This window comes from Podarcis cretensis, assembly GCF_951804945.1.
Source record: "Podarcis cretensis genome assembly, chromosome: 10".
Taxonomy (NCBI): Eukaryota; Metazoa; Chordata; class Lepidosauria; order Squamata; family Lacertidae; genus Podarcis; species Podarcis cretensis.
In genome coordinates this window covers 3,298,838-3,325,574 of record NC_137179.1, presented here as the reverse complement: position 1 = coordinate 3,325,574, position 26,737 = coordinate 3,298,838, and the positions used below count along the sequence as shown (strand labels likewise).

At 48.2% G+C, this 26,737-nt stretch overlaps 3 protein-coding genes across 9 annotated transcripts in view; all 3 read left to right on the top strand.

Moving 5' to 3' along the window:
* The first annotated feature begins 1,589 nt into the window (after positions 1 to 1,589).
* On the top strand, positions 1,590 to 25,041 carry LOC307224933 (uncharacterized protein). 7 transcript variants are annotated; one of them, XM_079992328.1, is made up of 3 exons: positions 1,590 to 1,809; positions 4,403 to 4,547; positions 21,487 to 25,041. In XM_079992328.1, exon 3 carries the CDS (start codon positions 21,605 to 21,607, stop codon positions 24,593 to 24,595), a length of 2,991 nt encoding a protein of 996 aa, XP_079848454.1. In that variant the 5' UTR covers positions 1,590 to 1,809; positions 4,403 to 4,547; positions 21,487 to 21,604; the 3' UTR covers positions 24,596 to 25,041. The 7 variants fall into 7 exon arrangements, with proteins under 7 accessions (XP_079848454.1, XP_079848455.1, XP_079848451.1 ...); XM_079992329.1 differs by lacking the exon at positions 1,590 to 1,809 and adding an exon at positions 2,445 to 2,662; XM_079992325.1 differs by lacking the exon at positions 1,590 to 1,809 and adding an exon at positions 2,445 to 2,707.
* LOC307224997 (uncharacterized protein) lies at positions 5,136 to 12,777 on the top strand. The gene is made up of 2 exons (XM_079992529.1): positions 5,136 to 5,411; positions 9,113 to 12,777. Exon 2 carries the CDS (start codon positions 9,340 to 9,342, stop codon positions 11,368 to 11,370), a length of 2,031 nt encoding a protein of 676 aa, XP_079848655.1. The 5' UTR covers positions 5,136 to 5,411; positions 9,113 to 9,339; the 3' UTR covers positions 11,371 to 12,777.
* LOC307225277 (uncharacterized protein) overlaps positions 16,799 to 26,737 on the top strand; it is a 61,280-nt gene continuing 51,341 nt past the window's right edge. The window contains exons 1-2 of the mRNA XM_079993208.1: positions 16,799 to 17,284; positions 20,806 to 20,950. Coding sequence (XP_079849334.1) covers positions 17,241 to 17,284; positions 20,806 to 20,950 — 189 coding nt within the window. The 5' untranslated portion in view covers positions 16,799 to 17,240. The remainder of the gene's footprint in view (positions 17,285 to 20,805; positions 20,951 to 26,737) is intronic.

Sequence of the window (26,737 nt, the reverse complement as noted above, 5' to 3'; positions counted from 1 at the left end):
CGTTTCCGTGTGCGGCTCTGGCTCGCCAGAGCAGCGATGTCACGCTGGCCACGTGACCCGGAAGTGTCTCCGGACAGCGCTGGCCCCTGGCCTCTTAAGTGAGATGGGCGCACAACCCCAGAGTCTGTCAAGACTGGCCCGTACGGGCAGGGGTACCTTTACCTTTTAATCTTTGTTGGAAGCCGCCCTGAGTGGCTGGGGAAACCCAGCCAGATGGGCGGGGTACAAATAATAAAATTATAATTATTATCAAACATGCCCTCCTAAGATTCAGGGTTTGGGAGCACTTCAGTCTGAGGAAAAGAGGCACTCCAGCAACAACAAAATTCCTTCCACACCAGCCTAGTTGCTCCAAGCTCAGTCTAGCTATGTGGTGGCCAACCTATGGCACGCATGCCAGAGTGGGCACTCAGAGCCCTCTCTGTGGGCACGCTAGCCATCTCCCCTGCAGTGCCATTCCTGGGTGGTTACAAAGTGGGCTCGCCCCCTCAAGCCTCTCTGGGTGGGAATTGCCGCCCACATAATCGTCAGGTGCAGTTCCTCGTCCGCCAATCAGCTGATTTCCAGCTGTTCTGCTCCAACCCCCCCCCCATTGTGTTTGGTGTGATTGGTCAGTGCCGCTATCAGGAGATAGTAAGCAACGTTAGTGCATGCGTTAGTTGGCTGCGTCAAGGACTTTTCTGTAATACAGTGGTTACAGACGCTTCAGGTTACAGACTCCGCTAACCCAGAAATAGTTGTTGTTTAGTCATTTAGTCATGTCCGTCTCTTCGTGACCCCCTGGACCAGAGCATGCCAGGTACTCCTGTCTTCCACCGCCTCCCGCAGTTTGATCAAACTCAGGCTGGTAGCTTCGTATCGTAGTAAGAAATGACGAAGTTATCCGTGGCGACCCAGCGCCATCCATTGAGTCCACAGTGTACGCACACCAAATCACAAGTTGAATGAATTTATTCCAGTGGTCAAACTTTTTTCAAAGAGGGCCAGATTTGATGAAGTGAAGGGCCATGAGAGCCAACCAAAGTTGTTGACCTTTTTTTTTAGGATTGAAGTTGAGGTCTTTTTTTTTTTTAGGATTTCCCCCACAAAATAAATTGCCACAGAGACCGGATTACTTTATTCCTTGCATGGGGGGGGGGGAGCCTTTGCCCGCAAACAGATCAACAGCTGCCCTTGCTTTATTACTGGCCTCATTGTGTTACCTCTGACGGGAGACACAAGGCGTGAATTTTACCTGGATGTCTCGTGTGTGTGTGTTTGTGTGCAAAAGTCAGAGCCCCATTTTTTCCGTAACACAGGAGTCACAGAGTCCAAGCCGCTGCTCCTTGTGCACCAGTACCTAAAACACGGACGGATCTAATCTCGCGGCGTGGGGTGGGGGAGGGAGGGATTTTGCAATGTAAACATTTTGGGGTGGGGGACCCCACTTTGCAAGTGGATTGCCGGGATCAGCTTCCTCTCTCTCTCCCCCCCCTCAATTCCTCCCCTCCCGGCACATCCTTCTCTCACCCCACCCCCCACAACCCCAAATCCCGCCCCCATCCGTTGCACCCATTTCTTCTCCTCCTCCTCTTCCTCCTCCTCTCCATCCGGCTTCTGTTCCGGGAATAGGGGGGGATGAGCCCCCCTTCCAAACTGCCTGCTTCGCCCGGAAGTGGCTCTTCTGCGCCGGATTGCTGCTCTGCGCCGTAGCTCTAGGGGCGCGCGCTTTCGGAGAGGGGAGGAGGGGCGGCAGGGGAGGACACCCCCCCACCCCCCACCCCGGATATTGCAGGAAAGGAAAGGAGACTCTGGAGCGAGGACGAAGAGGTAAAGGGGTCGCGGGGGGGGGAGAGAGAAAAGGACCCAGAGACACCCCGCCAGCTCCCGAAAGCATCTTTCGTGGGCCCCTTAGGCCCCTTGGTAGCGCCGGACATGGGGGCCCCACCCAGGGGGTCCCCACGAAGGCCTCCTTGCCCCGTTTCCCCCGCACAGGCATCCCTGGGGCCCTGTGGGATCTGCACGGAGAAAGGCGGGCCATGAAAGGGTTAACGGGCGCGAGGGACGCCTGGATAGAGACCCCCGTGTGGCTGGTGTTGGGGGGGGGGTGTCCTCTGGATGGAGAGGTGGGGCGTGAAGGACGAGGGGTGAGCCCCGCCAAGGCGACTAGAGAGGGATCCCTGGAAAGTGGGGGGGGGGGTCCTGTCCCCCTTTCCCTTCCTTCCTGCAGTCTCCATCCTCTGCCCGCCCCCATAAGCCCCTGTCCAGACACAGCGATTCTGCCCAGTCCAACCATTGTTCGCCCTGGAGAGGAGAGGAAATCCCGAGAGGAAGAGCGGAGGGGGGGGGGCCTTCTCAGAAGCGGCGCTTTGTTTCCGCAATCCCACCCAGGAAGCAGCCAGAAGAAACCTTTTCCTCTCTCTCAGGCTTCCATCTTCAAGTGTCTTTTCCAGTTCCTGCTTCATTGAGGATGAGGATAATGTACACCTGTCATCAGAAACAGGGGTGCAGAGTCCATGGAATGGCTCTCACGTTTGATATAGAAGTTGCACCTCAAAAGCATTTCTGTTCCTCTTATTTTTGGTAGGGAGTGTCAGAGTGACTGACAAGCTGAGATTCTTCCCAGTCAAAGGACCAATTTTCATGGTAGACAGTGCCTGTGGCTGGAGGCTCTACATACAAGGTGTGCCTATACAGGCCAAAGACTGCCAGTATTAGCACCGGTGAGGTTTGTGACCCCCCCCCCCTAATTTACAGACTGTATGTAAATGAGAAGTTGTGGGTGGGATTACCGTTTATGGCATCCCTGTGATTTTCTCCACCCATAACGTTTCATGAACTGATACTGAAGTACGAATTCCAAAATATCTACAAAAATATCACAATATAATAAGAATGATTGTAGTATTTCTACCTTACCTAACTGGCTGGATTTCCCCAGCCACTCTGGGCAGCTTACAGTAAACATAAAAGAAAGCAAAACATCAGACATTCAAAACCTCCCTATACAGGGCTGCCTTCAGCTGTCTTCTAAATGTCAGATAGTTGCCCATTTCCTTGCCCTCTGCCTGCTTCCCTGTAACTTTGCTTCTCATGGGGGGGTTGAACCTGCAGAAGACCCTCAAAGGAGGACCTCAGTGTACAGACTGAGCGATGGGGGTGGAGATGTTCCTTCAGGTCTACATACCCGAGGCTGTTTAGGGCTTTAGGTTGCAGATCTTGCTCCTCCGCAATGATCTCCAGAGCAAGTCCGACATACAATTAGCAGAGTAGGAAAAAACGCTCAGAGACAGCAAGAAATTCCTTCAGCAAATAAATTTGTTCCTGAAGGCATAACAGCATTCTGTGCCTGAAAAATGCAACCACAGCAATTTAAAGGTCAGCACCAACAATGTGAATTGTGCTCAGAAATGTACTGGGAGTCAGTGAAGATCCTTTCGGACTGGTGTTCTGTTGTCTCAGCTGCTGCTCCCATTCTCTTGTCTAGCTAACACATTCTGGATTAGTTGCAGTTTACGAGTCACCTCCAAAGGTAGCCTCATGTATCACATGGCAATAATCCAAGCGGGAGATCAGCAGAGCATGCACCACTCTGGTGAAATAGTCAACAGGCTGGTAGGGTCTCATCCTGCGTACCAGATGGAGCTGGCTGACAGCTGCCCTGGACACAGAACTGACCTGTACCTCTATGGACAGCTGTGAGTCCAAAATGACGCCCAGGCTGTGCATCTGGTCCTTCAGGGCCACAGTTACCCCATTCAGGACCAGGGAGTCCCCCACACCTGCCTGCCCTCTGTCCCCCTGGAACAGTATTTCTGTCTTGTCAAGATTCAGCCTCAATCTGTTAGCCGCCATCCATCCTCCAACTGCCTCCAGACACTCACACAGGACCTTCACTGGTTCCAATTTAAAAGAGAGGAAGAGCTGGGTATCATCCACATACTGGGGAACACGCAGTATGTTCTACATCGGAGAGACTTTAATACATAGGTCTGAGCTCATTTCTCGGCCTGAAACTGCTGTGTTAGCAGCACTGTGAGCCTGGACAGTGTGTTTGGGGGTTCAGGGCTGCCTAGACAACAAGACCCCCTTCTCAGCCTGGCTTATATGGTCCCAAGGAAAGCAGAGCAGTACGTTAGGCACCAGCTTGGCTGCAGGAGTGGCTGGAAGGAGGTGTGCAGGACACCATCCAACCATCTTAGAGACTCCACTCTGGATTTGTGTAGGTTTTCCTCCACAGCTTTTTCTTCTCCTGAAGATAACTCAAGAGGCAATGAAGGTTTAGGACCAAAGTTTTCCTTCTCAATGGGCTCCCTTCCCGGATTGACCATCCCATCTGCCCTTCACTTTCCTCTACAGCATGGGCAGAATCTGCCTTCTTGACTGTGGGATTCACTGTTGTTCTCATCCTCTCATCCACCAGGGCCTGCCGTCACCGGCAGCAGAATTCCCCAACACACCAAGGATTTGAGACCCATCAGGTATCCTCACCTGGTTAAGCCGGCCGGTTGAAGTCGTTCCTGAGATTGCGGCCCATTTTGCATGCTGACAGCTTCAGGAAGCCACAGGTGAGAGCTGAGTGCAGGGTGGGGACCAATGGTGGGTGGGGACCAATGGTGGATAAATTACCCCCACCAAAGGTACTACCGCTCCCCTAACACCCCAAGACATCCTATAATTATGATATTTAAGACAGATCAGGAATAAATTCATATCTCAAGAAATAACACAACTTCAGGTTGTTAATGAATCAATACCACATATTCAAGGATGAAGTTCCCGCTAAGTACAGTTATCCATTTGCCTTTAATATCCAGCTTTTTCAGTGTCAGATTAGGATAGTCTTGTGTCAGGAAACAGGCACAAGATCAGGCAGCACATCATTATTATAAGCAGCAATGGGGGTGGGTGTTTCCCATTTGCCACCTGCTTTCCTTCTGCTTCTCCTGCTCTCTCCATGCAATGTGAGGCATGTAGACTGAGGTCCATTTCCAAGAACAGGAGCTTCCCTGAGCACCCATTCAGCTGACGCCAAGCACCAAGCCTTGTCACTAGTTCTCTGACTGACCCAGACCACAGTCCCTGGAAAAGACGAAGACCTGCGTCTCACAAAATGGTTTATATGGACCTCCTGACGCCAATGGAATTGTGCAGGTGATTCATAAAGATCTAGAGGTGGAAACTGGGGTGGATGGAGGATTATGATGCAGCGGATGGGAAATGTCCAAAGGAACGATGAACCAGAGAAAGAGAGGGCCTGTTCACGGACAGAGAGCAGCTGCCTTTCCTTTGAGGAAACAATTGATTTGAATAGGCTGTATTCCAAGATCATGCTTCTTTATTAAAGATGACTGAGGATTATGAAAGGTTGCTGATGCATTACTATCATTTGGTGACATTGCATCTTCATTTCCTCAAAACTGGGAACATGGGTAGTGTGATAAAATCTTAATTGGCAGTGGCTAATTGCTTTATGGCCCCAATTAGCCCCAGTTTATTGCGGTCCGGCACACTTCTTAGCCAAGCTGCGCCAACCTTCTTCTCTCCGGTTTCGCCTTGCAGAGTAAAAACACAGCGGAACAAAAACCGTTGCTGCTTGCTTAGATCCAAACACACCAAGCACTCATGAGTCCAAATTAACAGTTCTTTATTGCAGCAAAATATTTACAGCTCAGCATTTCTCAGATTCTCCTGGACTGCTAGCATTCATGGCGTCCGTCTCTTTCAGAGACAAAGAGAGAACAACAGAAAGTAAAGCTCCTCCCTCCTTTCACACGTCAGAATGTGAGGCGTCACAGAACATCTTAACCCTATAAGTTCTGAATCCCAACACCCCCTCTCGCCGAGCATTCTGACAAGACCTGTGGATGTACCTTTGCAGACCTCTGTGAGATCAATCCCTTCCCCAATGCCTTGCGCCCTCTCTTGGCATCCCTGTCAGGCATCTGTGGAACATCCTCACAACTTTCAGATTCGCACTGTGCGAAACTTACCCACGCACCTGTGGCCTGATACCTCTCAGGTGGAATACCCTTCGTTGTGCGACTGGACCGCCTGGGCACAAACTCAGGCACTTCCTCTGACTCACTGCGGTCAGCAGGTGTGTCCTCTGCATCCCAGGATTCCCCCTCTGACTTAACGCGTCTTCGAATCCTTTGCATTACCCTCACAGGAGAACTAGGCTCACTCTTGGGCTCTCTTTTTACAACTTGTGGAGATGCCCCATCCTGCTCCTGACTTTGGTCAGTGAGCTGATCGTCATCAGCAGACTCAGCCTCTCCTTCCTCCTCATCAGAACCTTCCTGCTCTGAATCAGAAAGACATTCTGAAAGAATATCACGTCTGGCAGGAGTCTTTGACCTTTCATCCTGCTTATAGAACTCAGCGTGTTTACTGATCAGCAGCTTACTCTGATCACCTGATGGGTATGCAAACCTCCATGCATGAGCCGCTGGCTCATTTCCAGAAGATCATTTTCTGGAACTTGGGTTCACCTGGCCCTCGCAAAGCTTCAGGCACCGGCACCGAGGCCATTGATCCAAACACACGGAGGAAGTGAACCTGAGGTTTCCTCCCGTGAAGCATGAAAAACGGGGTGTCTCCTACCACTGAATTGTAGGACCGATTCCAGGTGAAGCTCACATATTTAATTGACTCCATCCAAAACCTTGGAGATAACCCAGAATCTGACAGCATCACCTGTGCAGCCTTAACCAGAGCCTCACTTCTTAGCTCTGCCACCCCCCTCTGTTGAGGAGAAGTCACTGTGTGACGTATCCCTTTCTTGTGAAAGAACTTCTGCAAAGCAGACCCAGTAAACCGTGTACCTCTGTCACAAGCAACTGCCTGCACTTTCGTGGAGAACCTTAGTTCCACCTCCTCAATCCAACGTCTAATCAGCTGTGCTGCATCTTCCTTGGATTTGAGACCATGTGTCCAGGTGTTCTGCGAAAAATCATCCTGCAGCGTCAGCAGAAACCTGGCCCCTCCCAGACTTGGTTCCTTCATGGGACCCAACAGATCTATGTGCACAAGATCAAAAGGTTTTGTGGTTACCCTCTCCACCCTGGGGTAACTGCACCCTCTTACCTTTGCCTGTCTGCAAGCCTGACAATCTAGGACTTTTGCACATTCCTCAATTCTACAGCCTTTGCTAACCTCAGGTAGCACCTGTAGTTCTTCAAGAGAACAATGAGCTGTCTTCTTATGCCAAACACAAGAACACGAAACATGAGTGGGAACTGTAGCACGCAGGGCTTGTGCTTTCTCAACCTTCCCCTCACCCTCCAGAGACGTTTTAAGAATGAAGAGATCATTCTGTCCCTTTGCAACTCTAACCAGTTGCTTCCCTCCTTTGGAGATTGTACAAAAATCATGTTCAAAGCAAACCTTAAACCCCTTTTTCAACAAATAAGGCACAGATAAAATACAGTGTTGCATTCCTGGCACAATGCAAACTTCCATCTGCTCCTGCAAAACAGAAAAAAAGATATTTGCAACATTAGTCACATTTTTCTTTTCTCCATTTGCAAACTGAACAGTTTTTCCAGCCGGAATTGCTGTGCAATTCCACATCTCGACTGCAGGGGTCTCTGGAATCAGATTTCGGTTAGCTCCTGAGTCGATTACAAAGCGTAAATCATTGTCTCTCTCAGAGCTGTCCTCAAACAATGCCATAGCAACAAACGTCTCGCTGCCCCCTCTCTTTGGGCTTCTGCAGCTGTTCTCTCTGGTTGTCTCGGCAACCAACTCCCCCTTACTCAGGACCTTGGCAGCTTCCGTAGAAGTAGCCTCCTCCGTTGCCTTGGAGACCGGACTGGCCTCTGCATTCCCACGCGACTCTTTAGGCCTTATCTTCACTTTGTCCAGGTGGCCGACCTTGAAGCGTCTAGCTCTCCGCAGCCTTCCAGACTTTGGCTGACGACGATCCCCAGTGGAAAAACACTGCCCAGGGCTCCTTTCAGCTGGCCTGGCCCCCCTTCTTCCGGAAGAGCACTCTGTGCCAGCCCTGCCCTCGCTGAAACTGCGTTTCACTTCAGCACTCACAGTGGAAAACTTTTGAAACTTGCCTTTGGAATTCTCAGCCCCCCCGACTTGCACCTCAGGGACTGGGGCTACAGCCATTTCCAGGCTTTTCATGACTTCTCCAGGGCCCTGGCCTCCTGCTGAAGTTTCACACAAACTTCTCAGCACCTCCCAGGCAGCCCTTGCTGACTTTACGCCTTCCAAACTGGGCAAGAGCGATGCGTGTACGCATGCTTTCAGCATAGCAAGCTCTCTTTGCATTCTCTGCTGGCCATCTTCAGGCAACGCAGCCTCAAAGCCTGCAATGTCTGTCCCTTCAGGACCTGGATTCAGGGGTAGTGGCTCTTTCTGGCTTACATCCCAAAGCCCAGTAACCAGAAACCAACCCCTTACTCTTCTGGACCAGGTTGCCCAACTTCTTAAAGTGAGCTTTTCAAGCGGAATGTCCTCAAGGACCTGGCTGTCTGCCATTCTCTCCTCTTCCCGGGGCCCCAGCTGCTACTCACGTAAAACCAGTCAGCTCTCCGGCACCCGATTTTTCAGCTGCTTTCCCAGCTCTCAGCTCTCAGCAACTCTTGCCTCTTAGCAGCAGGCAAAACACAGAACGCAGACCTCCGCTTCGGTAGCGTCTTCTCAGCCGATCAAGCTGACTTCAAAGCACACCGGCAGACTTTCAGCAACAGTTTTTACAAGCGGTAATTACCCATAACCTGTGATAAAATCTTAATTGGCAGTGGCTAATTGCTTTATGGCCCCAATTAGCCCCAGTTTATTGCGGTCCGGCACACTTCTTAGCCAAGCTGCGCCAACCTTCTTCTCTCCGGTTTCGCCTTGCAGAGTAAAAACACAGTGGAACAAAAACCGTTGCTGCTTGCTTAGATCCAAACACACCAAGCACTCATGAGTCCAAATTAACAGTTCTTTATTGCAGCAAAATATTTACAGCTCAGCATTTCTCAGATTCTCCTGGACTGCTAGCATTCATGGCGTCCGTCTCTTTCAGAGACAAAGAGAGAACAACAGAAAGTAAAGCTCCTCCCTCCTTTCACACGTCAGAATGTGAGGCGTCACAGAACATCTTAACCCTATAAGTTCTGAATCCCAACAGGTAGGAGGCGGGGGAATGTAGGAGATGTTGAAATAGGAGAAGGTGCTAATGGAGCTTGCTGTGTTCTCTTCCCCTTTCTTCTCTTCCTAGAAACCCAAACAGGATTTCCTTTCCTCCCACTTTGAAGAAGGTGATGGAGAAGACATTCAGAATTCTGAGGGATGGGACACTTTATTTCATTAGGTATAGACATTAAAATGTGTGAAATGTGGAATATGCTTCACTGAATGAGCACACATAGCTCACATCAGCGATCTCAAGAAGGGGAGAAACCATTTAAAGGTATGGAGAGTGAGAAAAGTTTCACTGATAGTGAAAAACTTAGAACACATCAGCGGACTCACATGGGCAAGAAAGGATTCCAATGCATGGATTGTGGAAAGAGTTTCAGTCAGAATGGACACTTAAGTTTACATCAGTGGACTCACACAGGGGAGAAGCCATTTAAATGTATGGAATATGGAAAAAGTTTCAGTCAGAGAGGACAACTCAATATACATCAACAGACTCACACAGGGGAAAAACCATTTAAATGTATGGAGTGTGGAAAGTGCTTCAGTCAGAATGGAGACCTTAAATTACACAAGCAAATTCACACAGGGGAGAAACCATATAAATGTATGGAGTGTGGAAAGAGCTTTAGTGATAATGGATACCTTAGAACACATCAACGGACTCATACAGGGGAGAAACCATATAAATGTATGGAGTGTGGAAAGAACTTCAGTTTCAATGCAAACCTTAGAAAACATCAGCGGACTCACACAGGAGAGAAACCATTTAAATGCATGGAGTGTGGAAAGAGCTTCAGTTTCAATGCAAACCTTAGAAAACATCAGCGAACTCACACAGGAGAGAAACCATTTAACTGCATGGAGTGTGGAAAGAGCTTCAGTCAGAGTGGACACCTCAATAGACATCAACGGACTCACACAGGGGAGAAACCATTTGAATGCATGGAATGCGGAAAGAGCTTCAGTCAGAATGGAGACTTTAAATTACACCAGCGGATTCACACAGGGGAGAAACCATATAAATGTATGGAGTGTGGAAAGAGCTTCAGTACGAGTGGACAACTCAACAGGCACCAACGGACTCACACAGGGGGAAAACCACTTAAATGTATGGAGTGTGGAAAGAGCTTTAGTGATAATGGAACCCTTAGAACACATCAGCGGACTCACACAGGAGAGAAACCATTTAAATGCATGGAGTGTGGAAAGAGCTTCAGTCAGAGTGGACACCTCAATATACATCAACGGACTCACACAGGGGAGAAACCATTTGAATGCATGGAATGCGGAAAGAGCTTCAGTCAGAATGGATACCTTAGATTGCATCAACGGACTCATACAGGGGAGAAACCATATAAATGTATGGAGTGTGGAAAGAGCTTCAGTTTAAATGGAAACCTTAGAATACATCAACGGACTCACACAGGGGAGAAACCATATAAATGTATGGAGTGTGGAAACAGCTTTATTGATAATGGAAACCTTAGAACACATCAGCGGACTCACACAGGAGAGAAACCATTTAAATGCATGGAGTGTGGAAAGAGCTTCAGTCAGAGTGTACACCTCAATATACATCAACGGACTCACACAGGGGAGAAACCATATAAATGTATGGAGTGTGGAAACAGCTTTATTGATAATGGAAACCTTAGAACACATCAGCGGACTCACACAGGAGAGAAACCATTTAAATGCATGGAGTGTGGAAAGAGCTTCAGTCAGAGTGGAAACCTCAGTATACATCAACGGACTCACACAGGGGAGAAACCATATAAATGTATGGAGTGTGGAAGGAGCTTTAGTGATAATGGATACCTTAGAACACATCAACGGACTCACACAGGGGAGAAACCATATAAATGTATGGAGTGTGGAAGGAGCTTTAGTGATAATGCATACCTTAGAACACATCAACGGACTCATACAGGGGAGAAACCATATAAATGTATGGAGTGTGGAAAGAGCTTCAGATTCAGTGGCAACCTTAGAAACCATCAAAGGATTCACACGGGGGAGAAACCATATAAATGTATGGAGTGTGGAAACAGCTTTAGTGATAATGGAAACCTTAGAACACATCAGCGGACTCACACAGGAGAGAAACCATTTAAATGCATGGAGTGTGGAAAGAGCTTCAGTCAGAGTGGAAACCTCAATATACATCAACGGACTCACACAGGGGAGAAACCATATAAATGTATAGAGTGTGGAAAGAGCTTTAGTGATAATCCATCCCTTTGAACACATCAACGGACTCACACAGGAGAGAAACCATTTAAATGCATGGAGTGTGGAAAGAGCTTCAGTCAGAGTGGACACCTCAATATACATCAACGGACTCACACGGGAGAAACCATTTAAATGCATGGAGTGCGGAAAGAGCTTCAGTCAGAATGGAAACCTCAATATACATCAACGGACTCACACAGGCGAAAAGCCATTTGAATGCCTGGAGTGCGGAAAGTGCTTCAGTCAGAATGGAGACCTTAAATTACACCAGTGGATTCATACAGGGGAGAAAGCATATAAATGTATGGAGTGTGGAAAGAGCTTCAGTAACAGTGGACACCTCAATATGCATCAACGGATTCACACAGGGGAGAAACCATTTAAATGCATGGAGTGCGGAAAGAGCTTTAGGCAGAATGGACACCTTAGAAAACATCAGCATATACACAGGGGAGAAACTGTTTAAATGTATGGACTGTGGAAGGAACTGCAGTCAGAGTGGAACCCTTGATTTCTGTCAACAAACTCACACAAAAGACAAACCGTATAAATATCAGGAAAGTAGATACAGGTTCAGTCCTAGTGGAAGTTCTAAATCAACAGACTCATGAACATGAAGAACTTTAGGAGTTGAAACCCTACAAACCATCAAGAAACTCAAAGAGGAGAAGCAGTATAAATGGAAAGATTGCAAAAAGGGCTTTATTTACAATGGAGTGTTTAAGGAACATCCTGGGACTCTCACAAGGAAGAACCCATTTAGATGTATGGAGAACGGGACATTTTCCTTTCAGTGTCCACTCTTTCTTCACAGCAATGAACTCATCAGGAAATCAGTCTGAAACACATGACGTGTATTTGAAGTGCTTGTGTATATATGTAAAACTGAACAGCAACGAAATTTTGAAGGCAATGTCAAACAATGTGAGTATAATCTAAGAGGTAAAGCACTTTTTGAGAGAGAGGATGAATCTGGTTTGCTGGTGGTGAGTGAGGATGAGGGCTGGGCGATATATTGATACCTGGTCCAATACCGGTTTCTAGACCACATCGTGATAACCTTTGGAGAAGAACTGATATGGCAATACACCGTGAATCACAGTGTGTGTTTCTGGGACGTGCCTCCAAGCAGCGGCAGAAAGCTTTTCTTCGTGAAGTCCCTGCAGATGCTGAGTTGCTGACTTTCCTCCCAGGCAACAGGAAGCGAAACACACACATCCATTGCCCTGCATCCTTCCAGCCTCTTTCCTCTCTTGCTCCCTTCTGCTGGTGTGTGTGCCTGACTTAGATATCCTGTGAGCTCTGTGTGATTTTACTGCTGGAACTGGATTTGCTCTCAGGAGCTAAGTTTTGTGCCTCACTGGGGACCCAGTGAGAACTGTATGCTTTGAAAGCTCAGTAAACTATTACTGAAGAAGTCCTGCTGCCTCTGTGTGTGTTTTTGACCTCAGCGTGGGAATTGCTCTACACGTGGCCCCTACCCTGCTGCTACGTGCCTCATGCCCTGGAGTTGGTCTACTCAAGCATGCAAGATGGCATGCACCAAGCTCTGTCACCCCACCACTGCATGATTTCAAAACACTACTTATTCAACAGAACTTCATCCCTGCCCCCTGCGCATTCTGAAGAAAACTTGAAATACTGAAATTGAATGGGAGATTTCCCCCCAAGCCTATTTGTAGGATGGGGAAGGTGGGGCTGCAGGTACCAGGGAAGTCTCCTGGGGGGCCCATCTTCAGTCATGAACCCCATGGGCAACCCTAGAGCTCCTGCTTATTCTGGGGTTTGGAGAAGATAGTACTTTTCCATAGTCCCAGAAGTTATTATTCAATCCTGCTGCTAGGGAGTATTCCTACCAGAGGACCAGAGTGTATATTACTATCAAACTGATTTTACTGCTATGGCTGTTTTTGCTGTCATGGACTGGCTGGCTGGGGGGGGGGGTGAGGCACCAGCTGGGGAACCCCCAAGGGAAGAAGGCTCAGATCCTGGGGACTGGTGGTGGGATGGCAATGAGCAGAAAGAAGGAGAAAATGGAGCAGAACGGGAGGGAAGATGTTGCAGGCTGGAGGAAACAGGGTTTGGTGAGCAGGAAGAGGCTGGGGCAGAGAGCAGTTCAGGCTCAGAGGGAGGAGAGGAGGGGGGCCAGGAGACCCAGAGGAGGCCGGCTGCTGAAGCATCCAGGGAGACTCCACCTCCTGCTGTGACCAGCTCCCCTCTCCCCTGGTCTCCTAGAGCACACAGAGAAACCCGGTTCAGACCCCATGATCCTGCACATGAGATTAAGAGGGTGTTTCCCTGCCCCCCAACATGCATCACTTTAATCTTGTTGACAATGAACTGTATTTTCTGCCCAATCACCCTGTTTGGAGAGCTCTTTTTGGTGCTCCTTACAATCTCTCTTTGTTTGAACAACTGCCATCAGCAAACTTTGCCCTCTCCCACTCATTCCTAACTCTAGATCATTTATGAACAAGTTGAAAAGCCACATGTCCCAATACTGATCTATAGGGGACTCCACTTTCTGCTTCTCTCCATTCATAGGAGTGTTCCTTTATTAGTACGTGTTCCTCCCTCCCCCCATCCTTCTGTGCTGCGGAGGGAAGTGTGCGGAAAAGTTCTGGGGTGAATTTCGCTTCCCCATACATCCAACACTGCTCAGCATTCAGGGAAATGGAAGAGGAAAGCTGGCCACAATCCAAGAGACTGAGGTCAGCAGAAAGGGAAACAAAGCCTACTCCAAGGGAAGCCGCTTCAGCTTCCAGCTCGTCTTCTTCCACAATGGCTGAAGAAGAATTGCCATTTGGGAATGGTAGAGCTGAATGGAAGTGGGCAAGGAAGCCCCACAATCGCTCCTGCTGGAGGAATAGGGGCACTGACCCCAATACTCAAAGGTGATGATGACCTGGTCCTTTAGGGGCACTCTTACGCCATCAGGAACCGGGAGTCCCCCACACCTGCCTCCCCCACACCTGCCTCCCTCGTCTGGATTCAACCTCAATCTGTTAGCTGCCATCCATCCTCCAACCACCTCCAGAAAGGCACACAGGGAATTCACTGCCTTCACTGGTTCCAATTTAAAAGAGAGGCAGAGATGGGAGGAGCCTCCCCATTGTCTTTTCCTTCACAAATCCTTTCTTAAGGGCACATTTAAGATATGAATAGGGTGTGAGGCTGTGACCTGGCACAGTTACTAAGTATTTATCATCACAAAAGACTGGCCAGGCTCCCCAAGCAATCCAATCAAGTGACCATTAAACAGGTAACCTGGCAGGCAGGAGGTAAACAAATCACTCAGATTTCTGCTGTAAACCGCCCTTTCTGTGATGTAGGTATGATGTATCTGGTGGGGGGTCTTGGGTTACACCCCTTCTCTGATGTATGTATGATGTATGGAGGGGTGGTCTTGAGCTGCAGGGCAGGGCATTTAAAATGTCTGTAGAAGGCCCTGCGCACCATTGTTCTGGGTTCCCCCTCCCTCCTGCGTGTGGGGAGTGAGGACCCTGTTGCAACAGATCAATAAAGATCAGGCTTACTAGCTGCTTTGCTTCTCAATATTCTCTGGTTGGCCCCTGTTATATTCTCCCCATTTCCCACAATACATTTTTTCACAGCAACATCCACACATCACAAATGTGTCACAAAGTAGTTTTGGGGAGTCGTATAACTGTCCCCCCCCCCCCATCCTGGTCTGAAGAGCACCAATAACTGTGGCCGGAGACCCCCCCCCCTCTCTCTCTACCTTCCACACCCACACGTAATGCACACGCACCACACTCACACATGCACACGTCTCCCCTCCCTGACCCTGGAAATGTCCTTTTAGAGGGCCATCTCCTAAAAAAAAAGCCTTCCGTAAATAAGGAAGCGCTCCAGTAGACCGGGCACACCGTTCTCGCCCTATCTTTACTATAGGAACCCCGTTTCGCCTATCTTTAACATGAGTAGACCGGGCGGCCGAACTCTGGGTCAGCCGCCTGCCGTCTCAACCAATCCGCATTAGCGAACAGCGCCCCTGGCGGCGGCCACGCAGGTACTACAGCCGGCATTTGCTACTTCCCCTGTTTGACAGCTCGCTAATACAACATTTCCGAATTCAATTGACCGTGATCAAAGTGTTGCAACATTGTTTCCGAAACTTTTGGTTGGTTTGAACTTCAAAGTCCTTTTCGTTTTATATTCGCCAAAATTCAACCGTACATTGGATTTTCATTGGACCACTTTTATTCTGCTCTAAATTACAAGGACTATCAAAGGTTCAAACACACCAAGAGTAGGAACCCTGATCATATGGTTGCATGAATTTTTAAAGACCTCTCCCCATTTCCCACAATACATTTTTCCAGAGCATCTTTGATGCATCACAGATTTGTCACAAAGTAGGAGTCTTTGGCAGAAAGTGAGGAGGAATTAAAGAACCTTTTATTGAGGGTGAAAGAGGAGAGTGCAAAATATGGTCTGAAGCTCAACATCAAAAAAACGAAGATCATGGCTACTAGTCCCATCACCTCCTGGCAAATAGAAGGGGAAGAAATGGAGGCAGTGAGAGATTTTACTTTCTTGGGCTCCATGATCACTGCAGATGGTGACAGCAGCCATGAAATTAAAAGACGCCTGCTTCTTGGGAGAAGGGCAATGACAGGCCTAGACAGCATCTTGAGAAGTAGAGACATCACCTTGCCAACAAAGGTCCATATAGTTAAAGCTATGGTTTTCCCAGTAGTGATGTATGGAAGTGAGAGCTGGACCATAAAGAAGGCTGATCGCCGAAGAATTGATGCTTTTGAATTCTGGTGCTGGAGGAGACTCTTGAGAGTCCCATGGACTGTGAGAAGATCAAACCTGTCCACTCTGAAGGGAATCAGCCCTGAGTGCTCACTGGAAGGACAGATCCTGAAGCTGAGGCTCCAGTACTTTGGCCACCTCATGAGAAGAGAAGACTCCCTGGAGAAGACCCTGATGTTGGGGAAGATGGAGGGCACAAGGAGAAGGGGGCGACAGAGGACGAGATGGTTGGATAGTGTTTTCGAGGTTACCAGCATGAGTCTGACCAAGCTGCGGGGGGCAGTGGAAGACAGGAGGGCCTGGCGTGCTCTGGTCCATGGGGTCACGAAGAGTCGGACACGACTAAACGACTAAACAACAACAAGGAGTCTTTGGCATTCAGAAACATGAGCCCGTCACCCACCCCTGTCAAGTACCATAATAATCCATAATCCGATGGATTTCTGCCTGGGGCATGTGCTGCCCTGGATCGCCTCCTGCCTCCTAAGGGATTATGGAGTCAGGGGGAGCCCTGGAGACCCCAATTCCAGAGGAGTCATTAGGCGTAGTGGAGAGTCGGAGGCTGTGGTGGGGACTTGGGGTTTTGGTGGAGTCGTATAACTGTCCCCCCCCCCCTGGTCTGAAGAGCACCAGTACCTAAAGCACGGGCGCACGGCTCGTGGCGTAGAGTGGGGGAAGGCAGGATTTTGCAATATAAACATTGTGGGGTGGGGGACCCCAATTTGTAATTGGATTGCCAGCATCAGCCCCTCCCCCGCTCTCCTGATCTACAGGAGGAAAACGGGAAGGGAATAACCTTCCTCCCCGCCCCCTCTCTATTCCTCCCCTCCCCTCCCGGCACGTCCTCCTCCCACCCCGCCCCCACAACCCCAAATCCCCTCCCCAATATGTTGCTCCTCCTCCTCGCCATCCGACCTCTCTTCCGGGAATGGGGGGGGGGATGAGCCCCCCTTCCAAACTGCCTGCCTCTCCCGGAATTGGAGCTTCAGCGCCGGATTGCTGCTCTGCGCCGTAGCTCTAGGGGCGCGATCTTTCGGAAAGGGGAGGAGGGGCGGCAGGGGAGGACACCCCCCCCCCACCCCCACCCCCCCCCGTGGATGTTGCAGGGAAGGAAAGGAGAATCGCGAGCGAGGACAAAGAGGTAAAGGGGTTGCGGGGGGAGGGGAGAAAAGGACCCAGAGACCCCCGCCAGCTCCCAAAAGCATCTTTCGTGGGCCCCTTCGGCGCCTTGGCAGCGCCGGACATGGGGCCCCCACCCAGGGGGTCCCCACGAAGTCCTCCTTGCCCCGTTTCCCTGCACAGGGATCCCTGGGGCCATGTGAGATCTGCACGGAGAAAGGCGGGTCATGAAAGGGTTAACGGGCGCGAGGGACGCCTGGATAGAGACCCCCGTGTGGCTCGTGTTGGGGGGGGGCGGGTTGTCCTCTGGATGGAGAGGTGGGGCGTGAAGGATGAGGGGTGAGCCCCGCCAAGGTGGCCTCTGGGTGCAGGGGAGACTCAGGGAAAGAGGGAGGGGGTCGAGGAAGTCGGGGGGGGGAGCATCCCTCGGGCAAGGAAGGGCAGCAGTGTGGGGGGGGAGCTAGGTAGACCAGTCTTTGGGGCTTGTCTCCATCATGGCCCACGCTGGGATTCTCTGGAGGGGCCGCATTGGCTTCTCTCCCCGCCCAAGAATCGGCCACCCCTTCAAGGCGACCAGAGAGGGATCCCTGGAAAGTGGGGGGTCCAGTTTCCCCACCCCTTCCTACTTGCAAGCTCCATCCTCTTCCCACCCCTGGAGAGGAGAGGAAATCCCCAGAGGAAGAGGGGAGGGGCCTTCTCAGAAGCGGCTCTTGCTTGGTTTCCCCAATCCCAACCAGGAAGCAGCCAGAAACCTTTTCCTCTCTCTCAGGCTTCCATCTTTATTGTCTTTTCCACTGCCTGGTTTATTGAGGATGAGGAAGATGTACACCTGTCATCAGAAACAGGGGTGCAGAGTCCATGAACGCTCTCAGGCTTGATATAGAAGTTGCATCTCAAAAGCATTTCTGTTCCTCTTATTCTTTTTAGGTAGTGTCAGAGTGACTGACAAGCTGAGATACAACCCATCAGCATCCGATGACAGTGACTGCATGAATCTTCCCAGTCAAAGGACCCATTTTCAGGATAGACAGTGCCTGGGGCTGGAGGCTCTACATACAAGGTGTGCCTATGCAGGTCAAAGACTGCCAGTATTAGCACAGGTGAGCTGTGTGACCTTCCCAAATTTACAGACTGTATGCGAAAGAGAGTTTGTGGGTGGGATTACAGTTTATGGCAACCCTGTGATCTTCTCCACCCTTAACATTTCTTGAGATGATATTGCAGTACGAATTCCAAAATAACTACAGAAAATCACAATGTAATAAGAATGATTGCAGTATTTATATCCTGTCCATGTGGTTGGGTTTCCACAGCCACTCTGGGCAGCTTCCAGTACACATAAAAGATATTAAAACATCAAATATTGAAAACCTCCCAATACGGGTCTACCTTCTACTATCTTCTAAATGTCAGATAGTTGTTCATTTTCTTGACCTCTGAAGGGAGGGCGTTCCACAGGGTGGGCGCCACCACCGAGAAGGCCCTCTGCCTGGTTCCCTGTACCCTCACTTCTTGCAGGGAGGGAACCAGCAGAAGCCCCTCAGAGGAGGACCTCAGTGTTCAGAGTGAAGGATGGGGGTGGAGACGCTCCTTTAGGCCTACAGGGCCGAGGCTGTTTAGGGCTCTAGGTCACAATTCTTGCTCCTCCATAACGATCTCCAAGACCGACATATAATTAGCAGAGTAGGAAAAAACACTCAGAGGCAGCAAAAAATTCATTCAGCAGAGAAATTTAGTACTGAAGGCAAAAGATAGCAAAAACTTAACTTACAGTAAAACCTTAACTTGGTATATAAAAACAGCACTCATGTAAGAAACACACAAGCAGAGTAGAGAATAGCAGAATAGGAAGTGGGACCAGGCACCTTTCAATTCTGTGATTTAAAAACAATTCCATGTCAGAGTAACCTTGGGACTGGATAACAAGCCTGACTCACTCCAGTTTAAACCAGTTTCTTATGGTTCCCAAAGACAAGAAGGTTCAGCATAATCTCATTAAAACTGATCCCACCACCTGCTCTCAGCAGAAAGGAAACTCCCTTATCAGCTAAAATGTTCCAGCTGGAGAAAACACCAGCTTTGAATCACACAAAGTAAAACCACGAGAACCTTCTTGAACCAATAGACTAGGAATGATCTCTATACATTAGATCAATACTTTTCTTTTCCTGAAAAATGTAGCCATGAAACTTAAAGGTCAGCAGCAACAGTTTGAATTGTGCTTGGAAACGCACTGGAAGCCAAAGAAGGTCCTTTAGGACCAATGAAATGTGGTCTTGGCGGCTGCTCCCAGTTACTAGTCTGGCTGCCGCATTCTGGATTAGTTGCAGTTTTTGGGTCACTTTCAAAGGGAGCCCCATGTAGAGCGCATGGCAGTAGTCCAAGCAGGAGATAACCAGAGCATGCACCACTTTGGCCAGCCAGTCTGCAGAATCGTAGGGTCTGCCTTCCACCGGTCCCCCAGGGACAGTGCTTCTGTCTTGTCAGGATCCAACCTAAATCTGTTAGAGGCCATCCATCCTCAAACCACCTACAGGCACCAACACAGGGAATTCACTATCCTCACTGGTTCCAGTTTAAAAGATAGGAAGAGCTGGGTATCATCCACATGCATGTGAACACCGCCCAAACCCCCTGCTGATCTCTCCCAGCGGCTTCATATAGATATTAAAAAGCATGGGAAGAGGATAGAGCCCCGAGGCACCCCAAAAGTGAGCTCCCAGGGATCAGAACACTCATTCCCCAACACCACTTTCTGGACATGGCCCAGGAGGAAGGAGGGGAGCCACTGCACAGCAGTGCCCCCAGCTCCCTAGAGGGTCCAGAAGGATACCATGGTCAAAGGTCTCCAAATCTGCAGTTTCTGTCGTATGATGAGGCCTGAATCCCGATTGGAAGGATAATGGTGGCAGAAGCTTTCCTCGTCCTGCACGCCCAAAGGCTCCAAGCACAAGACTTTCATTAGCGTTGAAGGGGCCATCCAATACTTGGTGGTCTTTTCTTCAAAACACAAATATTCTGAATACTTTAATTGATGTATGATATAAATAGCACTTCTGTTTTACATATTCTACATTGGAGAGATTTTGATACAGAGGTCTGAGTTCATCACCCCCCTGAAACTGCTGTGTTAGCAGCACTGTGAGCCTGCGCAGTGTGTTTGGGGGTTCAGGGCTGCCTAGACAACAAGACCCCCTTCTCAGCCTGGCTTATAAGGTCCCAAGGAAAGCAGAGCAGTACGTTAGACACCAGCTTGGCTGCAGGAGTGGCTGGAAGGAGGTGTGCAGGACACCATCCAACCATCTTAGAGACTCCACTCTGGATTTCTGTAGGTTTTCCTCCAGAGCATTTTCTTCTCCTGAAGATAACTCAAGAGGAAGCGAGGGAGTGCACCAAAGTATTACGACGAGAGTTTTCCTTCTCGATGGGCTCCCTTCCCTGGTTGATGATCCCCATCTGCCCTCACTTTCCTCTGCAGAATGGGCAGAATCTGCCTTCTTGACTGTAGGATTCACTGTTGTTCCCATCCTCTCCATCCACCAGGGCCTTTCTTCACCCGCAGCAGAATTCCCTAATACACCAAGGATTTGAGACCCATCAGGTATCCTCACCTGGTTTAGCCGGCCGGTTGAAGCCGTACCTGGGATTGTGGCCCCTGTTCCATGCTGACAGCTTCTGGAAGAAACAGGTGAGTGCTGAGTGGAGGGTGAGGTCCAATGGTGGATAAATTACCCTATAAGGTGCATGACATTTTCCCCACCAAAGGTACTACCGCTCCCCTAACACCCCATGACATTGTATGATTATGATTTTTAAGACAGAACAAGAATAAATTCATGTCCCAAGAAATAACACAACTTCAGGCAATTAGTGAATCAATACTACATTTTCAAGGTACTACACATTGCAGTAACTACGGTTTATCTATTTGCCTTGAATATCCTGCTTTTCAATGTCATTATAGGATAGTCCTGCGTCAGAAGACGGGGACAAGATCAGACAGCACATCATTCTTTAAAGAATCATATTGCTTTATGAACATTGATTGAGGATTTAGAAAGTTGCTCATGAATTACTATCATTTGTCATGGCAACTTCATTTCCTAAAAATTCGGAACATGAGTAGGAGGTGAGGGAATGTAGGAGACGTTGAAATAGGCGAAGCTGCTAATGGAGCTTGATGTGCTCTCTTTCCCTCAGTTTTCTTCCTTGAAACCAAAACAGGATTTCCTTTCCTCCCACTCTGAAGAAGGAGATGGAGAAGACGGTCAAAATTCCAGGGAATGGTGCATCTTTCGTTTCATTAGGAATAGAAATTAAAATGTGGAATATGCTTCATTGAATGAGCACACATAGTTCACATCAACGACCTCCAACAGGGGAGATACCATTTAAAGGTATGGAGTTTGGAAAGAGCTTTAGTGATAATGGAAAACTTAGAAGACAACAACAGAACAACACAGGGGAGAAACCATTTAAATGCATGGAGTGCGGAAAGAGCTTCAGTCAGAGAGGACACCTCAATATACATCAACGGACACACACAGGAGAGAAACCATTTAAATGTATGGAGTGTGGAAAGTGCTTCAGTGAGAATGGAAGCCTTAGAAAACATCAACGGACTCACACAGGGGAGAAACCATATACATGTATGGAGTGTGGAAAGTGCTTCAGTGAGAATGGAAGCCTTAGAAAACATCAACGGACTCACACAGGGGAGAAACCATTTAAATGTTTGGAGTGTGGAAAGAGCTTTAGTGATAATGGAAGCCTTAGAACACATCAACGGACTCACACAGGGGAGAAACCATATACATGTATGGAGTGTGGAAAGTGCTTCAGTGAGAATGGAAGCCTTAGAAAACATCAACGGAGTCACACAGGAGAGAAACCATATACATGTATGGAGTGTGGAAAGTGCTTCAGTGAGAATGGAAGCCTTAGAAAACATCAACGGAGTCACACAGGAGAGAAACCATTTAAATGTGTGGAGTGTGGAAAGTGCTTCAGTGAGAATCGAAGCCTTAGAACACATGAACGGACTCACACAGGGGAGAAACCATTTAAATGTATGGTGTGTGGAAATAGCTTTAGTCATAATGGAAGCCTTAGAAAACACCAACGGACTCACACAGGGGAGAAACCATTTAAATGTATGGAGTGTGGAAAGAGTTTCTGTTTCAATTCAAACCTTAGAAGACATCAAAAGATTCACACAGGGGAGAAACCATTTAAATGTATGGAGTGTGGCAAGAGCTTCAGTCGTAGTGGACTCCTCAATATACATCAACGGACTCACACAGGGGAGAAACCATTTAAATGTATGGAGTGTGGAAAGTGCTTCACTGAGAATGGAAGCCTTAGAACACATCAACGGACTCACACAGGGGAGAAACCATTTAAATGTATGGAGTGTGGAAAGAGCTTTAGTGATAATGGAAGCCTTAGAACACATCAACGGACTCACACAGGGGAGAAACCATATACATGTATGGAGTGTGGAAAGTGCTTCAGTGAGAATGGAAGCCTAAGAACACATCAACGGACTCACACAGGGGAGAAACCATTTAAATGTATGGAGTGTGGAAAGAGCTTTAGTGATAATGGAAGCCTTAGAACACATCAACGGACTCACACAGGGGAGAAACCATTTAACTGCATGGAGTGTGGAAAGAGCTTCAGTCAGAGTGGACACCTCAATAGACATCAACGGACTCACACAGGGGAGAAACCATTTAACTGCATGGAGTGTGGAAAGAGCTTCAGTCAGAGTGGACACCTCAATATACACCAACGGACTCACACAGGGGAGAAACCATATAAATGTATGGAGTGTGGAAAGAGCTTTAGTGATAATGGAAAACTTAGAACACATCAACGGACTCACACAGGGGAGAAACCATATACATGTATGGAGTGTGGAAAGTGCTTCAGTGAGAATGGAAAACTTAGAACACATCAACGGACTCACACAGGGGAGAAACCATTTAAATGTATGGAGTGTGGAAAGAGCTTTAGTGATAATGGAAAACTTAGAACACATCAACGGACTCACACAGGGGAGAAACCATATACATGTATGGAGTGTGGAAAGTGCTTCAGTGAGAATGGAAGCCTTAGAAAACATCAACGGACTCACACAGGGGAGAAACCATTTAAATGTGTGGAGTGTGGAAAGTGCTTCAGTGAGAATGGAAGCCTTAGGATACATCAACGGACTCACACAGGGGAGAAACCATTTAAATGTTTGGAGTGTGGAAAGAGCTTTAGTGATAATGGAAGCCTTAGAACACATCAACGGAGTCACACAGGGGAGACACCATTTAAATGTATGGAATGTGGAAAATGTTTCAGTCGGAGTGGACACCTCAATATACATCAACGGACACACACAGGAGAGAAACGATTTAAATGTATGGAGTGCGGAAAGAGCTTTAGTCATAATGGAAGCCTTAGAAGACACCAACGGACTCACACAGGGGAGAAACCATTTAAATGTATGGAGTGTGGAAAGAGCTTTAGTGATAATGGAAGCCTTAGGATACATCAACGGACTCACACAGGGGAGAAACCATTTAAATGTGTGGAGTGTGGAAAGTGCTTCAGTGAGAATGGAAGCCTTAGAACACATCAACGGACTCACACAGGGGAGAAACCATTTAAATGTATGGAGTGTGGAAAGAGCTTTAGTTATAATGGAAGCCTTAGAATACATCAACGGACTCACACCGGGGAGAAACCATTTAAATGTATGCAGTGTGGAAAGAACTTTAGTGATAATGGAAGCCTTCGAAGACATCAACGTACTCACACAGGGGAGAAACCATTTAAATGTATGGAGTGTGGAAAGTGCTTTAGTGATAATGGAAGCCTTAGAATACATCAACGGACTCACACAGGGGAGAAACCATTTAAATGTGTGGAGTGTGGAAAGTGCTTCAGTGAGAATGGAAGCCTTAGAACACATCAACGTACTCACACAGGGGAGAAACCATTTAAATGTATGGAATGTGGAAAGCGTTTCAGTCGGAGTGGACACCTCAATATACATCAACGGACACACACAGGAGAGAAACGATTTAAATGCATGGAGTGCGGAAAGAGCTTTAGTTTCAATGCAACCCTTAGAATACATCAACGGACTCACACAGGTGAGAAAAGATATAAATGTACAGAGTACGGAAAGAGCTTTAATGATAATGGAAAACTTATTAAACATCAACGGACCCACTCAGGGGAGAAACCATTTAAATGCATGGAGTGCGGAAAGAGCTTCAGGCAGAATGGACACCTTAGAAAACATCAGCAGATACGCAGGGGAGAAACTGTATAAATGTATGGACTGTGGAAGGAGCTGCAGTCAGGGTGGAACCCTTGATTTATGTCAACAAACTCAAACAGAATACAAACCTTATAAATATCAAGAAAGTAGATAGAGGTTCAGTCCTGGTGGAAATTCTAAATCTACAGTTTCATGGACAGGAAGAACTTTAGCAGTTGAAACCCTTCAAACCATCAACAGACTCAAAAAGGAGAAGCAGTTCAAATGAAAAGATTGCAAAAAGTGCTTTATTTTCAAAGGAGTGTTTAAGGAACATACAGAGACTCTCACATGGAAGAACCCATTTAGATGTATGGAGTGTGGGACATCTTTCTCTCACTCCACTCTTTTCTTCACAGAAATGAACTCAGCAGGAAATCAGTCATTAACACATGTTGTGTATGTGAAGTTCTGGTTTTTATGTGTAAAACTGTATAGTAATGAAATATAGAAGGCAATGTCAAACAATGTGATTATAATCTAAGATGTAAAGTACCTTTTGATAGAGAAGGGGTTGGGGTTTATCTGGCTTGCTGGTGGTCAGTGAGGATTAAGGCTGGGCGATATATTGTATTGGTTTCTAGACCACATCGTGATAACCTTCCAAAAACAACTGATATGGCAATACATTACAGAGCCGGAAGAAAGCTTTTCTTCGTGATGCCCCTGCAGATGCTGAGTTGCTGACTCCGCCCCCCACAGAGGACAGGAAGCGAAAGACACACATCCTTTGCCCTGTGTCGTTCCAGCCTTTTTCCTCCCTTGCTCCCTTCTGCCAGATTGTGTGCCTGACTTAGATATCCTGTGTGCTGTATTTTTTTACTGCTGAAACTGGATTTGCTCTCAGGAGCTAAGTTTTGTTCCTCACTGGGAAGCCAGTGAGAACTGTATACTTTGAAAGCTCAGTAAACTATTACTGAAGAAGTCCTGCTGCCTCTGTTTGTGTTTTTGATCTCAGCATGGGAATTGCTTTACACGTGGCCCCTACCCCGCCGATACTTGGTTCATGCCCTGGAGTTGCTGTGCTTAAGCATGCAAGACGGGTGCATCTGTGTGTGACTGGTTTTTGCACCAAACTCTCTCACCCCCACCACTGCATGATCTCCAAGAACTGCTTCTTCACCAGAATTTCATCCCTGCCCCCTGCACATTCTGAAGAAAACTTAAGATACTGTAATTTAATGGGAGATTGCCCCCCCAAGTCTTATTGCAAGCGGGGGAAGGAGGGGCTGCAGGTACCAGGGAAGTCTCCTGGGGGGCCCATCTTCCCTCACGAACCCCATGGGGCAACCCCAGAGCTCCTGCTTATTCTGGGGTTTTGGGAAAATAGTATTTTTCCATAGTCCCAGAAGTTATTATTCTTCCTGTCAGAGGACCAGTGTGCATACTATTACCGTACTGAATTTACTGTTGTTGCTGCTGTTGCTGTCATGGGCTGGCTGGGTGAAAGGGGGGGCGGAGGAACCAGCTGGGGAACCCCCAAGGGAAGAAGGCTCGGAGTCTGGGTCTTGTATGCCCCCAAAGGCTATCAAAACTCCGAGGTCTGGCCAATTAAAGGCTGATATGGGAGCCACTGGGGGCCAGGTCGGTTCTTTCATTTTCTCCTCTCCTCTGGCAAAGTGCTCTTTCTTTTGGGGTTTGATTACTTCTGCCTCCTTCAGTGTCCACTGCACCATCAGCGAGGTGCAATACTGTCCTTTCAACTTATTTTGGGCTCTCTCTCAGGACTGCTACCCAGGAGTCTGCGTTTGCAAACTGCTCTGAACATCCAGGGTGTTTGGTCGTGCTTCTAAAGACCTGGTTGGTTTGCTTCAGGTCCTACAAGCCCGGGGGGGGGGCTGTCCGCAGGGAGTTCTCACTTGTTTGGGGTTCATCGCTCCACCATATTTGCATTTGAATTTGCCAAAATTATTCACCATGCCTTGTAATGGAGTCCCCTTGTAATGTGACCCCCCCCCCATTATGCCCTCCGGCTTAAGTTGTACACAAGGGGGATTCCCTGCCCTTCCGACATGTTGCAGATAAAATAAAAGGTGGGGGAAAGCCTTTTGAAAAGAGACTGGTGGTTGGCTGCCCCAGCAAGGCGGACAGTCATAAAGCCTATAGAAAGAAAAGACTCATAAGTAAATGCCCCCCTCGGCTGCACAGCCTGCC